Source organism: Triticum dicoccoides, chromosome 7A, assembly GCF_002162155.2.
Source record: "Triticum dicoccoides isolate Atlit2015 ecotype Zavitan chromosome 7A, WEW_v2.0, whole genome shotgun sequence".
Classification (NCBI taxonomy): domain Eukaryota; kingdom Viridiplantae; phylum Streptophyta; class Magnoliopsida; order Poales; family Poaceae; genus Triticum; species Triticum dicoccoides.
In genome coordinates this window covers 12,026,735-12,042,911 of record NC_041392.1, presented here as the reverse complement: position 1 = coordinate 12,042,911, position 16,177 = coordinate 12,026,735, and the positions used below count along the sequence as shown (strand labels likewise).

The following is a 16,177-nucleotide window of genomic DNA, read 5'->3' as shown; positions in this document are numbered from 1 at the left end:
GTTCAGAATTCAGAACTTAGAAACGGATGAGCAGCTACTTACTGGTCGATATGGCATGCTAGTTGAGTAGTTAGTTACTTGGCATGTTGTTCTGCGGTAATACGCGTAGCCCACTAGCTCTGTTCGCAGCTCCAAAAATACAGTGGAGTTTAGATGCAAGTGTATGCCTAGATAGATTTCCTGTCTTGTTGCCGCAAGGATTGGGTCTGCGCGGAGGTGCAGCATAAATTTGTTGCTGGAATGGATTGCGAGCTGGGAAAATTTAGCAGCAGTCGGTTTCCGTTGAGCAGATTTGTTGGATGGCTAGTTACTGTATAACTGAACCCAAGATGCTCTATACATGAATTAGGCTGGAACCAGTTGGTCCTCAGTTTTCTTTGGATGCTCTCAAGCTAACACCTTTCTTTGTCGGCACACACCTAACAGATTTCCTAAAGGTGCCCCTTGGACTCGGTACCATGGCGACTACAAAGGCCTCCACATCGATCTCGTCTGGCCTGGAAAAGACCCTGTGCTTGGTAAGTTCTTACCACTTTGCCGGTATTCCCAGCTGCCTGCAAGGACATGTTCTCTGTGGATCAGTTTTCCTGATCGACTTCTCATAAAAGTGTGGTTTGTTTGATATAATTGTCCATAATCAACTTCGTTCCTTACCAAGAGCTAATCTCTTTCAGGGGTTGACAGTGTTGGTACAGTATCCGCAGCTCTTGTGACTTATGCTTCTATACAATTGTTGAAGCCAGACCTTATCATCAACGCTGGTACTGCTGGTGGTTTTAAGGTAGTCTTTTCATTGGTTCAAATATTTATGCTACTGTTTGTGCATATTACAATTTTGCTGATCTTCTGTCTTGCTGCGTTTTAGGCCAGAGGAGCAGGTATTGGGGATGTCTTCTTAGCTTCAGATGTTGCTTTCCATGACAGGAGAATACCCATTCCTGTGAGTCCTGTCTTATGTTTCTTCTCTATCCACAGTGTAATTGCATCCATTTTCTTGTAAGAGGACTCCATTGATAAGCTTCAGTGTTGTTTGAAATTAGGAAGTCATATGTGTGCAGAATTGTGCATAGCTAATTTTACCAAATGAATTCAATAATCCAATCCATATTCTCCCAATAAGTAGGAGTTCTCTGCTCTGTTTGTATCATCACGGCTAAACATGTGGAACTAAATGCTTACGTTTGTGGTTTGAAATCTCTTTATGGCTTAGTATGTTATTTCTTCTGTAGAAATTTCCTCTCTTATGTCATTCTTTCATTCTCTGTTCAAACCTTATTGATGTTGACATGGTCTTTCTTGTGTAGGTCTTTGACAGTTATGGAATTGGAGCACGAAAAACATTTGAAACCCCGAATATAGTGAAGGAACTCAATTTGAAGGTAAGTTAGGGCATCTTCATTGGAAAGCGCTTGTATAGGCGCTTAGAGAACAAAGTAAATCTCGTAGAATTATAGAAGGAACTTAGCGCCTCTTGTTACAGTGTAAACCGCTAATCTCGGATGCTAATAAGCCGTCCGCTGAACTCGCCACTTATCTTGTGGGGCAAAAAAAATCCCAAGCGCCCGGTTCCCCTTTTTGCGCCGATGCCGTAGCTGGCGCCAGGTTTGGAATGCCCAACTGCCGATCGATCGGGGAACAAATCCTGGTGCCCTGGGTTAGCGCCCAGTGTTGGCGATGCCCTTATAGGGCTTAACTGGATGCTAGTTGTTGCCACTTGTCAATCTGCTGGATTATTTTTTTGGCCATACTTGACGGCATGAATATACATGAATATGCCTTGCTGTTTATTTCAATACAGTGTTGTTTCTGAAATGAATTTTTTGTTTTCATTCAGTAATGCATATCTAGGCTCAGGAGCTAGGGACCTCTCTAAAGTTGCTGTGCTTCCTCTGTTTCAGGTTGGGAAACTGTCAACTGGTGATTCTCTGGATATGTCCCCCCATGATGAGACAGCAATACTGAGCAATGAAGCTACAGTCAAGGATATGGAGGTACATGCTTTTGCTTGAGAGTTCAGCTTATGAATTACAAACATTAGCAAATAACACGCAAATGGAGTTTATTCACCCTACTGCTCCAGGACAACTTTAAGAAATCTAAAATTTTGACAGGGTGCTTGTTCTCCTGTAGGCACCTATATTTTTATTAGAGCCTTTGAGTAGGATGCTGCTAGTCTGCACACGGTGTGAACAGTAAATTCAAAAAAATAGTAAAAAGTAAAAATAATCCGAAATTTTGAAGCAACGAAGATGTTCATTTGCGCAAAGTTCGTGCAAAATATCGTGGTGCTTGGACATCTGAGGACCTCTTACCAAAAAAAAACCGGGTGTGTTGAAGAACACTATTCATAGCCGATTCTTTTTTTTTTTTTGCAAACTCCTCAGATGTCCAAGCACCATGAAAATTTCTAAGCACGTTGTGCACATGAGCATCTTCAATGTCAAAAATTTCAGGTTTTATTTTTATTTATTTTTACTTCTTTTTTAATTACTGTTCATCGGGTATAGATGAGCCCGGGCATTGTTTTGAACTATTGCTTTGAGTAGTTCTTTACTGATCTGTATAGTTCTTGCTAGGTGATGCTATAGTTGAAGTTAAATAGATAAGCACTAATATACCCATTTATGTTAAGTTTTGTTACTGTTCTGCATCCATCTCTTGTACATGCTAACAAACTTTAATTTGTAGATCTCATACTTGTTTTATTTTCTCTCATTTGCCATTCCAGGGAGCAGCGGTGGCATATGTTGCTGACTTGTTCTCGACACCTGCTATCTTTGTCAAAGCTGTGACTGACATTGTTGATGGGGAGAAGCCAACAGCCGAGGAGTTTCTGCAAAACCTGATCTCCGTGACGATGGCGCTTGACCAGGCAGTCATGCAAGTGGTAGACTTCATCAGCGGCAAATGTATCTCTGATCTCTGAACGCCGAACACTCCGCCATGCTGTTCTGGGGTCCACAAACTGAGGGAGCCTGAATATATATTGTTGGATGTATAATGTTTCCTGGGGGGTTTCACACACGATTTTACATTATCGTAACCCCTATGTAAAAAGTTCTTGGCGATTAGAGCCATTGTATGGGATTTTGTAGAATTTTACAAACTGTGCAGCTTAGTGAAGCTCGGCTTAATAAGGTGGTGTATTGTTACACTGGAATAAATGATGGGCACTGGAACTCCCATGGATTCAGTACAATGGTTGATGGACGCACCTTGGCAGCTTCATCACATGGCAGCTGAATACTTTCCAAATGGAGTAAGAAGTAAAGGCTCTCATGTTTGTGAGCAGCTGTGCCATATGTATGCCGAATCAGTTAACTGCAATAATTCTACAGTACTATTCATTGGACTCAGTTCTTTTTTATCTACTATTTTGCATTTTTCTCTTTTACAGGATTAACAAACTTTAATTTGTAGAGCTCATAGAGACAAGAATGGTTTTTATTAGATCTTTTTTTGTTCTTTTATGCACCCTCTGTTAAAAATGGTTTTAGATCACTAAAGTAGTGAATTAAAACTGGTTTTAGATCACTAAAGTAGTGAATTAAAACGTCTTATATTTGTTTACAGAGGTAGTTGCTTATAATGCAGTTGGAACTAAATGGATAAACATTGAGAATATGTTGATTTATGTACACTGGTAGCCAGTTACTCTTGCGTTCCACCTAGTGTTCTGCGCCCTTCTCTTTTACTTGCTTGTGACAAACTCTAATTTGTAGACCTCCAATTTGTTTTCCAATTTCTCTTTCGCCTTTCCAGGGAGCAGCGATGGCATCTCTGATCTCTGAAATCCTAACAATCTAACATTCCGCAAGTGAATGTAACATGTGGTATATATTGTTGCATGTATAATATTTTGTTGGGGTGGATTTCGTACACAATCTTACATTGTTCTAACCTTGTAAGAAAAAAAATGAAATTACTTGGAGCCGGGTGGATTTCGTACACAATCTTACATTGTTCTAACCTTGTAAGAAAAAAATGAAATTACTTGGAGCCAATGTATGTGATTTTGTAGAACCGTGGGAGTGGATTTTTTTTACATGATCTTACATTATCCTAACCTTGTAGAAAAAAAACTGCAGTGTTAATGAAGCTCTGATGAGTTGTTGAATTGGCAAACTAAAATATAAATGATGGGTGCTGAAACTCCCATGGATTGAGCAGAGGAAAAATAACTCTAGGAGTGATGGATGCACCTTGGCAGCTCCATCACAGGCTAGCTACAAAATGCAGTGAGCTGTGAATTCTGGCCAATGTTGGAATTATGAACATTTTTTGAATATTTGAAGAAAAATTCAAGATAAACTTGGAAAGGGAAAATAAAAATAAAAAGATAGAAAATAGAAAGAAACAGAAAAAGAAAATAGAACCGGAACACTAAGAAAAATGAAAACGAGCCGGCCCAGCCTAGCCTTGGGCGTCTGTGCAAAGTTTCGTCTATTTGCTGCCACAAGCAGGAAATAAGGTTTTGTAAGTTGCATAGGCAAGATAATAAGTGAGCTGGCTTCACTGGGCCTGAGGACGCTCGGCCCACAGATGAATTTCTAGAAAAACGCGTTTACTTTTCTAGTGGACAGAGGCACAAAAATTTAGTACCACTTCAGATCCAAAATTTAGTACCAGTTCAAACCCTAACCTGGGCCCGAGGACGCTCGGCCCATAGTTTAGGCCCGTAGGCCTCAAGATGGCAATATTCCCCGTGGGGACGGGTACCCGCGGGGATTTACCCGTCATGGAGTGGGGGTGGGGGCAGATTAGCCCCATGGGTATTGTCTAGTGGGTACCTGTTAGTCTCGCGGGGCGGGGATGGGTATAACATTCCCCCCGTGGGGACTCCATGGATACCCGAAAACTATGCCATATGTACTACAAATGCAGAATATATAGATTAATACCTAGATATTTCACATAATTATTTTTCTCCACCCCTCCCAACAACCATGTCTTCTCCAATCTCACCTATCCCAGTCAGCTTTGAAATCCCCATGGATACCCGACAGGTACCGGATACTCGACATTAACAGGGATGGGGGGTGTTTTGTCCCCGCGAAGCTTCACAGGGATCGCGGGTATGGGGATTGGTAGGGATGGTGGAGTCATCCCCGCTCATCCCTGTTCCCATTGCCACCTTGACGTATGCCTGCATTAGAGAGGTGCTCGAGAGGGCAGTGGCAGCAGCGCTAATAAACCACTCCGAGCCCCTCTCAACTAGCAAGGTGGGACTAAAGTTTTGGTCGCGACAACACCCCCCTTTCGTCCCGGTTGGTGGCACCAACCAGGAGCAATTCCCACCTTTGGTCCCGGTTGGTGGCACCAACCGGGACCAATGCCCACCTTTGGTCCCGGTTTGTGCCACCAACCGGGACAAAAGGTCTCTGCTTTCCGCCCTTTGGGTTGACGAAAACTGACCTTTTGTCTCGGTTGGTGGCACGAACCGAGACTAAAGGGGTGCATTGGTCCCGGTTTGTGCCACCAACCAGGACCAAAGGTGGGCATTGGTCTCGGTTGGTGCCACCAACCGAGACAAAAGGGCTACGGCTGGCACGACATCAGGCGGGTGGATGTTTAGTCCCACCTCCCTAGCTGAGAGGCACATATAGTTGTTTATAAGCGATGCTGTGCCTCCCCTTTGGAACTCCTCTCTATTGCAGGCCTACAGGCCTAAACCTGTCTCTCTGCTTGTGGGCCTACTGGGCCTGCTGCGGGCCTGAATCCTAGCCAAACTAGCTGGTTGGGGTTTTTAGTCGTATTCAGGTCGTGGTGGCCCAATAGGTGGCATTTTTTAATTTTTTTCTAGTATTTTTGTTTTTTGCTTTATTTATTTTCTTTTGTTTCTACTTACAGTTTTTCAGTGATTCTTTTTGCTTTAGGTCATAGAAATTATAAACTTTCTGTTAGTGCCATTAGTTTTCAAATTTGAATAGTTTAAATTTGATTTCTTTGAAATTTGTGTGAATCACTAGTTTGTGAATAACTTTACTATAAAAATAGATTTTTGAGTGATTCTTTTTCCTGCTATTTAATATTACTGTGTTTTATCCATTGTTGAGGAAATCATTAACTGGTAGCTGCTTGGTCGGCTGGTGAGTAGGGGATTAATAGGCTAATCGGCAAGTTAATTGGCCATTTAATCAATTAATCGGATGATTTATCGGGTAATCGACTACTCGGGGACCCTATGAGTAGGGATTAATCGGCAAGTTAACTGCTTAATCGGATGAATTCTTGAACAGGGGTTTTATCATTATATTCAATTTGGTAATTTTTAGGTCATTTTAAATGTATGCTTTAATCAAAAACAGATTTTGTTATTTTAGTTTGCTATTAAAGTTTCTACCAAAAATAATTCTTTATGAAAATTCTTTTTGCTATTAATGTTTTGAAAAAAATATTTTGATAATTTTAGTTGCATAAGTTTTATATAATTTTAGTTTCAAAATACTAGAGGTTTATAAAAGCTTTTTAGTTGATTCTTTATGATGTTGAAGAATATTATAGTTTTATTTTAGTTGATCATAACAAAAAAAATTGATTCTTTTTAGTTGCATAAAATTTTATATAATTTCAGTTGCATAAATTTTAGTTTTTTATCGATTCTTTTTAGTTGATTCCTTTTGCTATTAGAATTTTATAAAAGCTTTTTAGTTGATTCTTTTTGCTATGGAAGAATACTATAGTTTTATTTTAGTTGATCATAACAGAATATTTTAATTGATTATTTTTAGTTCATTCTTTTTGCTATTAGAGTTTTATAAAAGTTTTGTAGTTCATTCTTTTTGTTGGGAAACGTAGCATGCAATTTTTAAAAAAATTCCTACACTTACGCAAGATCTATCTAGGAGATGCATAGCAACGAGAGGGGAAGAGTGTGTCCACGTACCCTCGTAGACCGAAAGAGGAAGCGTTTGACAACGCGGTTGATGTAGTCGCTGATAATTTAGTTGGAATTAAATGGATAAACAATGAGAATATGTTGATTTATGCACACTGGTAACCAGTTACTCTGATGAGTTGTTGAATTGGCAAACTAAAATATAAATGATGGGTGCTGAAACTCCCATGGATTGAGCAGAGGAAAAATAACTCTAGGAGTGATGGATGCACCTTGGCAGCTCCATCACATGCTAGCTACGAAATGCAGTGCAGTGAATACTTGCCTATGTTTGGAGCAGCTGTACTATATGTCTATATGTGTGCTAAATCGGTTAATTTGCTTTAATTCCATAGTACTGCTGGTTGGTTGGTTGGTTCAGAAGCCTTAAAGTTGGCTGCACAGTCGCTCCACAATGAGCAGTGGAGCATCCAAGTAAAGTGGCTTCTTCTTCTCTGGTAGTCATGGTGATCTGCTCCCCCACACCCTGAATTATATTTTGCTCCCTCAGTTTTATTTTCCCCTTCCCTTGTCCCTCGTTGGGATATACTTATAATATTTTGATTTTCACAGTTTTTTGCTTAAGAACATATTTTTTTCTGTGCAAAAATTGGTCTTGCAGCAGCGTGCTAGCGAGGATGATGAGACCACCCCACTCTCCGGTGACCGGCCATTCTTCACCGCCGTCATGTGCAAGACGCACGTCCAGAAGCCCTATCTGCTGGTATGATACGGCGCTGCAAGGTGACGTTCCCATACGCTCGTAGCAGGCAACAATGGCGGTTAGCTTCATAATCAATTGGTCATGCCCTGATCTTCTCTGCTTCTTGCATGCGCCGGACCCTGCAGATCATCCTGAGCCACTTCCAGCGCCGGCTGCCGGCAAGGCGCGCGGCGGTGGTGCTCCGGTGCCGCGGGAGCTCGTGGATCATGAGCTACTGCGGTGACACCAAGCTGAAGAGGCTCGACCAGGGCTGGGAGCACTTCGCCGTCCACAACCGGCTGCAGGTCGGCGATGCGTGTGTGTTCGAGCTGGTGTCCGGGTATGCTGGAGATGGCGGCAACAGGGAGGTGGTGCTGGAGGTGCAGGTGCTTCGACGCGGTGGCCTGCCGGAGCCTGAGGATCTCGGCACCAAAGGAGACACCGCCGACGAGCCCATCGTTATCATGGAGTAGTCATCGATAGTGAGAGCTGGCTGCACTTGTTGCTGGTGTATGTAGATACATTCAATGTACGTGTGTCTTGTTTGTAAGACATCGACCACCATATTATTATTAGCTTGCATTTCATTGGCTAGATCTATGTCTTCTTGTAATTTGGTGTAGAAATAATCATTCGTCATTTCTATTCGTGGATAGTTATTTGCTCAAGACCAGGCATAGACTTTTCGTCACTTCTGCCGATGGCATGTGGGCACGTTATTATCTGTACGAAGGTCTTTGCGTGCAAAAATATCTAGTGCAATTGACTGCAGATAAACATTTTCAACAAACAAAGACGCCCAAAATGGCAGAAAAGAGCAATTTATATACAACCGGTTGAGTCTGTTCTCTCCATGCTCCGCGGGTTATTTAACCACTTTCCACTTTCTCCCATACACCAATTGTTCGGCAGAAACAATGCAAGAAAACGACAACTTTATATAAGACTGCCAATTGAGTGTTCTCTCCGTGCTTCAAGCTCAGCACCTTGATCTCACATACCAAGTGTTAGCAAAAGCAACAAGGACAAGAAAAGGGGAACGGAGGTTAGCTTGAGAATAGGAGACATGGGAAATGAAATGCTTAGCCAGAAGCCGACCACATGCACAACCTGCATGTTAACACGTTGATAGACTTTGTTGTTGACAACCGGTTCCATGTCCATGACACCTGCGTCTTTGAGCTGGTGACTGGCGCCATATAGGGGAATAAGGTGGTGTTCAGACTGCAGAACTGTGCAGCTTAGTGAAGCTCGGCTTAATAAGGTGGTCTATTGTTATACTGGAATAAATGATGGGCACTGGAACTCCCATGGATTCAAAACAATGGTTGATGGATGCACCTTGGCAGCTCCATCACGTGGTAGCTAGCTTTGCAAGTGCAATGAGCAATGAATACTTTCCAAATCCAGTGATTAGTAAAGGCACTCATTTTTGGGAGCAGCTGTGCCATATGTATGCTGAATCAGTTAACTACAATAATTCTACTGTACTGTTTGTTTGGACACAGTTCTTTTCTACCCGCAATATTGCAATTTTCTCTTCTACCTGATTAATGAACAATCATTTGTAGACCTCCCGCGAGCAACCGAGGTGGCGAACCCGAGCCGCCGCTCCTAGTCCGCGCCTCTCCCTCCCTCAGTCGCCGCCACCGGCGTGCGCCGCCGATCCGATCGGCGTAGGCGGCAGCGGGGATCCCCTTCTCCTCGCACGATACCGGGCGGCGGGGGACGACAGTTTCAGCAACGGCGTCTTGCGGATCCATGGCACGGTGGAGGCGCTTGGTGGCGCGGGTGCATCAGTTGGTCGTGGCGTGCAGGTCGGCTGTACGGGGCTAGAAGATGGAGGTGGGGCTGGGCATGGCCGATGGCGGTGGCGGCAACGGCATCCAGCCCGGACCAGTCTTGGCGGTGTCGATGGCGACGGCTGAACCGGACCCGACCATGGTGGTGGCGGCGTCCCCTCCGTCGAGGATGACGGGCCAGGTGTTGGGTCCTTGTGGCGGCGCCGGTGGCGGCGGATATTGGGATCCCGTGTCCGGGCTCGTCGCAGGACGCGCGTGGCGGCCGGAGCTTCCGCCGGCGTCGACGACGCTTGGTGCGGGATTGCGGCGGCGGTTGCCGTTGTATCGGCGACGAAAGTGGCTGGCGCGACGGTGGGTGCTCCCTCTAGCGCTCGGAATCGGGGTCGCGGCCCCTCTTCATCAACAGCGGCGGACTCCGGGGTCGTGTGGGCGACTCAGAGTTCGGATCTCAAGGTGGTGACAGCCTTCTGAGGCTGGTGACGGTATGGGACGTCCCCTCCATCAACAAATCGGGTTCGATGCGGCTCGGCAGGTGACACATGACCCTCTCTCGGAGTTGTCGGGCAATGCCTGTTGTCGGCAGGTGAAGCCACCGGTGGATGTGCTACCGGTGGATACTACGCACGACTTCTTATACGGAGGTGTCAAGTCATGCCTTCTACCGGCAGGTGATGCACGGCGGCTCTGGCGGAGGTGTCAAGTTTATCCTGTTGTTGTTGGATCGAAGGTGGTGCGACAGTAGCGGGAGGCAAGCGATATGTGACGTCTTTGTCTTCCGTTGTCTCCTCTAGAGGTATCCAGCTATAGAGGAGTCGGTAGACGGATAAAGGCGGATGGTACAGACAGATTCAACTACGAGCTTATGCACTTCGGTGGAAACACAATATCACTAATCGGGCTATGTGATCGCGCGCCTGTGTCGTGTCCTTGCGGAAAGTGATGGATTGAAGCTTTGCTTTGGGGATGAGAATCTGAAGTTCAACCTTGTGATGGACTCGCCATCATCGGCACACGTGTGGTGATTCCTTCTTGAACGTTTTTTGAAACTTAATGAAGTTTTTTCAAAATAGATGATTTTATTTTCAGAATCTATGTTTTTTTTTCAAATTCTTGAACATTTTGTTGTCTGTGAACTTTTTAAAAAGCCTGTAGACATTTTTGAATTCATGAATTTGATTCATTTTTTGCGTTTTCGAATTTATAAAAAAATCTTAATTTTGAAAAGTCAACCGTGGACCGATCAACTTCTCAACCATCGAACGGTCAACTGTGATCGCGTGAATGAAATTAGTGATCCTTAGATGTTTTCGAGCCTGGGACGAGCTGCCCTCAGTCTTTTTTAACGAAATTGTGATACAAGGCTGGCCCAGAATGCAAGCGTGTGGGCGCCAGTTCTCATAGCCGGTGCTTAAGGCGGCGACCAGGAGGTCGAAGGGCCAGTCTGGTTGGCACCCTGGCCATCTCATGTCTGGCCACAAGTTTCCCTAGAACCTGCCTGGCATCCGTTTGGATCGCGTTCTAAACAATTGAACGAGTGACTGGCCGAGCAAGCCTGGAATCATCATTAGCCTAGGGTTAACTGTGGTACCATCGTTAGCCTGCGCCAGGCTATCTCTTTCGGATGCCTGGTGCATGCCTGGCTGTGCATCAATACTAAAAAATTTGGCTGGGCTGGTAGGCTCCATACCAGTACAGATTATTAACACTAAACAAAATATTTCTTGTACTTTTTCAGTCCAGGCTGTCAACCAAACGGACCTCTCCTAGGCTAGCCTGCCCAGGCACAAAACAAAAAAAATTCAGGCGCAACTCAGGCACGGATTTTCTCCAGGCACGGTGGTGAGGACGCAAACCAAACTGGCTCTAACCCATTAGCGACACCTAGGTGAGGCCATACCTCTGTTAGAGTTGAGTTGGGCCGACCCAGTGGTGTATTTTTGCACTGCAATATGATTACTACGCAGCTACTGTAGTTTTTCATTTTCTTTTCTCTTGTGTTGTTCTTTTTGGTTTTCTATTTTTTCATCCTGTTTTTGCTTTATGATTTTCCTTTCATTTTTCCACCTCTTTTCCTTTTTCTTAGGGATTTGATTTGTCCCTTGTTTTTTCTTCCGGGCCTTTTCTTTTCTATAGTTTATACTCCCTTTGTTCCAAAATATAAGTTGTATTAGTTTTCTCAATAGTCAAACATGTCCATGTTTGACCAAGTGTTAGAAAAAAGCATCAGTATCTACAATATCAATTTTTTTCATTAGACCCACCATGAAAAATATTTTCAAATTTTATTTATTGTGTATTGTAGATGTTGATATTTTATTCTATAATCCTGGTCAAACATGCACATGATGGAGTTGCACGAAAATTGATACACCTTGTAGTTTAGAATGGAGGGAGTATATTGTAAACATTTCTAATATACGGTGAAAAAACTCTCAAATGCACAATAAGTTTTTTCTTATACGATGAACATTCTTTTAATATATTGTTCATATTTCCATATTGGTGGGCATTTTGTAGTATGCGATGATATTTTTTATATACACATTGAGTTTTTTTTAAATAAAATGTCTTTAATAGGATTATATGTGTAATTCAGCTCCATAAACAAAATCCAACAACCTCTTTTCCAAAAGAACAAAATTGAAACAAAAAAGATAAAGGAAAACACTGCTCAAGTAAGCTTGCACATTTACACCTTTCATCAGGTTGTGCCCTAACCTACTTGACGCATATAGGAGTCAAATAGGAGGTTTATGATGAAATGGGTGCCAACCGGAGTGACTTCTACGTTTGATCGGTCCGGCCTTATTTGTGCTCTTCTTGGGCAATGCTTTGCGTCTCTGGTAACTGTGCCTTGTAGCCTACTAGGTAAGCCTCCATCCAGCTGCAGATGATTCTCTGGTTGATTGGCCGGGGCCAGGCACAAGCACCATTTTTACCTCCACCATCATCCTCTATGTAGTCACCTTCTTTTCAAAAGCTTTGAATACTGCATGACAACATGCCAAGTGGCTACGACATCCGCACCAAGCTTGATGCACAGTCTCTTACGGTTGAGACCCTTGTTGAGATGGCAAGCCATGGCCCAACGACCCAGGAGCATGTCAGCAATGGAACAACTTGTCAAGGGCAAGTCGATGTTCTACTCCTCACCATGTCCACTCTCATTGTCGCCTAGGCGATCATGGCATATGCATGGTCCTACTGATTAGTTCTTGGGCATTCTCTGTTGATGTAGCTCACCTGTCGACATGTTGGATTCTATAGTGTGTCTTGTTTTCCCGAATAAATAGTGAACTGCTTTGAGATGCATCTCATTTTATGTATGATAAGCTATATGCCCATACTTCAGTATTCTATTTCAGGCTAAACACTCTGCCACACAGATTAGCATCACATGAAATTTGCGTCTCTAGGATATTAACACATACATATTGTAGTTAGTTCCTCATATCATTTCTTTTGCGGGTTAGTTCCTCACATCAAAATGCTCCAACTCTGGTTTCTATACTCCTTCGATCTTTGAACTATTTTAGTCACTCTCTTATATCGAAGCCTAAAATATTGGAATGTTGAAAGTCATGTTTAAATACTCACACTGACTCAGCAATCCTCAATCGCTGATTTGCGCGGTCATCAAGTTTCTGTTTATGGCAAGGCTCTCTCTCTCTCTCTCTCTCTCTCTCTCTGTGTGTGTGTGTGTGTGTGTGTGTGTGTGTGTGTGTGTGTGTGTGTGTGTGTGTCTCATATTTGCTCGAATGACATGTTCGGGGACACCCATTATTAATGAAGACCACTCAATGTGAAAGCGAAAATATACTTTTGATACTTATGTAAGATGGATAATGTAAGTAACTGTACCCTGCACAACTAACTCTTTGTAAATTACGACAGATGGAGTACATCCTTTTCATGCTTGATCGATCGTTTCAGCATCTTTCCCTCTCACACCAGTTTCTAGTGGAAAAAATGCAAGGAAAAAACTAGTTATATAAAGCTCCCCATGAGTGTGTCATTTCTTTTCTCTAGACTCATGCATTGAAGTTGAACACTTCGTCACAATTATTAACAAAAGTAATACAAACAAAAGAAAAGGGAGGAAGGTTATAGCTTGTGATTAGGAGACATCAAGAATGAAACAGTTTGTAAAGATGGGACTGATAGTCCTAATGGTTCGGGGGTGGTACCACACGGCCTCTGGAAAACACGTGCGGTTGAGCGATATGGTGACGCAATCTGAGTAGCCAGGCACGGTCGCCGTCCTTGTTGCTATGTCCAACTCTACACCTTCTAGTGGCATAGGTGGCCGCCTAGTCGTTCTTCTTCTTGACGAGATAATAGTGAGCGCTATTCCATGGTGAGCACAATCAACACGTCATTGATGGGACCGATACCGAGCATCAATATAGTGCACGTGCTTGTGGAGGCTGCAGTCAGCGACCAGTGTGAATGTGAGCTAGCATTCAGCCGAATGGAGAAGTGGGATTCAGGCAAACAAAGAAATAAAATGGGCATTAGGCCCAAATGCAAGTGTTTTCTTTTATCATTTCTTACTTTAAACATATAGATAAAATCATTATAAAACAGTAAATCTCCATATTAATTCCATGAAACATTTCATTCATTATCTTCACTTAATATTTTGAGTACAAATTCATTTTACACTAGTATGAACAAATACAACTTCATTGCACGTTAAAAAAATACAACTTCATGTTGTAACTCCACATGATCAATAATTGTATTATATGCTAGCATATATCGAATTATGAAAATTTGACAAAACATGTAATTATGAGTTTCCTATTAGTTCTACGTATTTCAGAATTTTCTAAGTTACAGAAGTTCTTTTCTTAGTTATGATTATGCCCTCTGCATTGTTTTGACAAAATATTGCTTTTCATGATGTTATCAAAGTCCACGACGATAGTCACATGGTTTGCTCTCGATAAAAATCTTTGAAAATTAGTTATAAACAAAACATAAATTGCAGGCACCTATATGTAGAAGTGCATGCTCTACCCAATGTAACCAAAAGACTGATCTGATGGAATAGACTAGGTAATACATTTATACGTCAACACTCTCCCTCACGTATGACTCCCTCAGGCCTTAACGTGGACCGAAGTAAGCTGCAATTTAATTGCACCCACTGGATGCATGCTCTAGCCAATGCAATCAAAAGACCGATCTGACGGAAGAGATTAGGCAATACATTTATACGTCAACAGTACATGCTACTAATTAATCTATACCTAATAATAAAGGGGCTATTGCTTCTGGCGGTATGTCATCGAAATTGCTCCCAAAGTTGCAGAATATTGCTCAACAATGCCATCCATATGTGATAAAAAAAAAGTCTGGAACCCTTCCTGGGCCGACCTATGCAGTAGGAGCCTTCTATACAGCGCTCTGCACAGTGGGAGAAGACACGACGCGCCTGTTTTGGCAGGCCCATGTACAACGGCCTGTTTTTTAAATTACATTTTTTATTTTTCATTTTTGTTTTCCATCTTCGTTTTTCTACTTGAAATAATTTGGGACTTCAAAAAAATTTCGATAATTAAACATATATAAATTTTGAAATAAAATATTTAATAATTCATAAATGTTTGTCTACCTAGAAAATATTCACTATTTTCAGAAATGTTTGCATATTCAGAAAATGCAATTTTTAATACAAATATTGCGGAAATCAAAAAATGTTCATGTTTTTTATAAAAGTTCGTGTATTAAAAAATATTAATGAAATTGAACAAAATTTTGCCAATTCAAAAAATGTTCTTGAATTGGAAATTATCCAAAAAAAAATCCAAAACTGTTTATGATTTCCAAAATAGTTTATTGATTCATAAAATGTTTGCAGATTCAAAAAATGATCATGCATTTCAAAAAATGTTCCTTATAAAAAAATGATTTTTAATAATTGTTCCAACAATTTCCAAAAAAAAGTTTGTCGATTCTAGAAATGTTCGCATATTTAAGAAAAGTGCTTTAAAAAAATGTTCACAATTTTTTTAAATTGTTTTTCAAATAGTATGAAATGTTTGTGAATTCAATTTTTTCATGATTTTAGAAAATGTTCAAAACTCAGTAAAGATGTCACAAATTTGTAAAATGTTCATGATTTCAGATATGTTTGCCAGTTTAAAAAATTGTTCACGATTTCACGAAAATGAGAGTGATAGTGTATCTCGATGATGCAGCAAAACGTGGTCATGGCCATTGATTTTTTTTTCTGTTGCAACGCATGGGCCGTTTTACTAGAACTCTAATAAAAAATAGTGTTTGTTCATCTGGGAAAAAAGGTACAAGCAAATTACGATCACTCAATGACAATCACCTTCCTCTCTCTGACGCACACACTCTCTCTTCCACTTTGTATGTGTGCACGTGAGCGCACACACATGTCATTCAATCACATTCAGCGGATGGGAGATGGTCAGTAACTATGAAAGTCTTACCTTGCAAAATTGCCATTGGAAATAGAATTGAGACATCAACAACGATAGGATTTATATAGCACCCCTGATCTTTTGTGTTCCCTCCATGCTTCATGAGTCAGTTGATGCATGTCTCATCCACAAAAAATAAAGGAAACAATATAACAAAAAAAAGATAGAGGTGCTTGAGAATGAGAGACATAGGGAAGAATTTTTTTAGAAATTGAAGATCATCTTGTATTTGTTAACCTCATTCACCATGGGACCTTGCCACTTGTCACAGACCCACAGTGCCCACAGCCAGCTCGTACAGGTGGGCGTATCAGAAATTACCAAGGCCCTCATTGCCGCG

General features: G+C 41.9%; 1 protein-coding gene and 1 pseudogene across 1 annotated transcript in view; both read left to right on the top strand.

Annotated features, from left to right (window-relative positions):
* Nucleotides 1–3,343, top strand: part of LOC119329303 (5'-methylthioadenosine/S-adenosylhomocysteine nucleosidase-like) — a 3,929-nt gene extending 586 nt beyond the window's left edge. Inside the window, exons 3-8 of the mRNA XM_037602319.1 lie at nt 414–518; nt 675–781; nt 866–940; nt 1,305–1,379; nt 1,899–1,991; nt 2,729–3,343. Coding sequence (XP_037458216.1) covers nt 414–518; nt 675–781; nt 866–940; nt 1,305–1,379; nt 1,899–1,991; nt 2,729–2,926 — 653 coding nt within the window. The 3' untranslated portion in view covers nt 2,927–3,343. The remainder of the gene's footprint in view (nt 1–413; nt 519–674; nt 782–865; nt 941–1,304; nt 1,380–1,898; nt 1,992–2,728) is intronic.
* Nucleotides 3,344–7,370: 4,027 nt separating this feature from the next.
* On the top strand, nt 7,371–8,248 carry LOC119329302 (annotated as a pseudogene).
* The last annotated feature ends 7,929 nt before the right edge of the window (nt 8,249–16,177 follow it).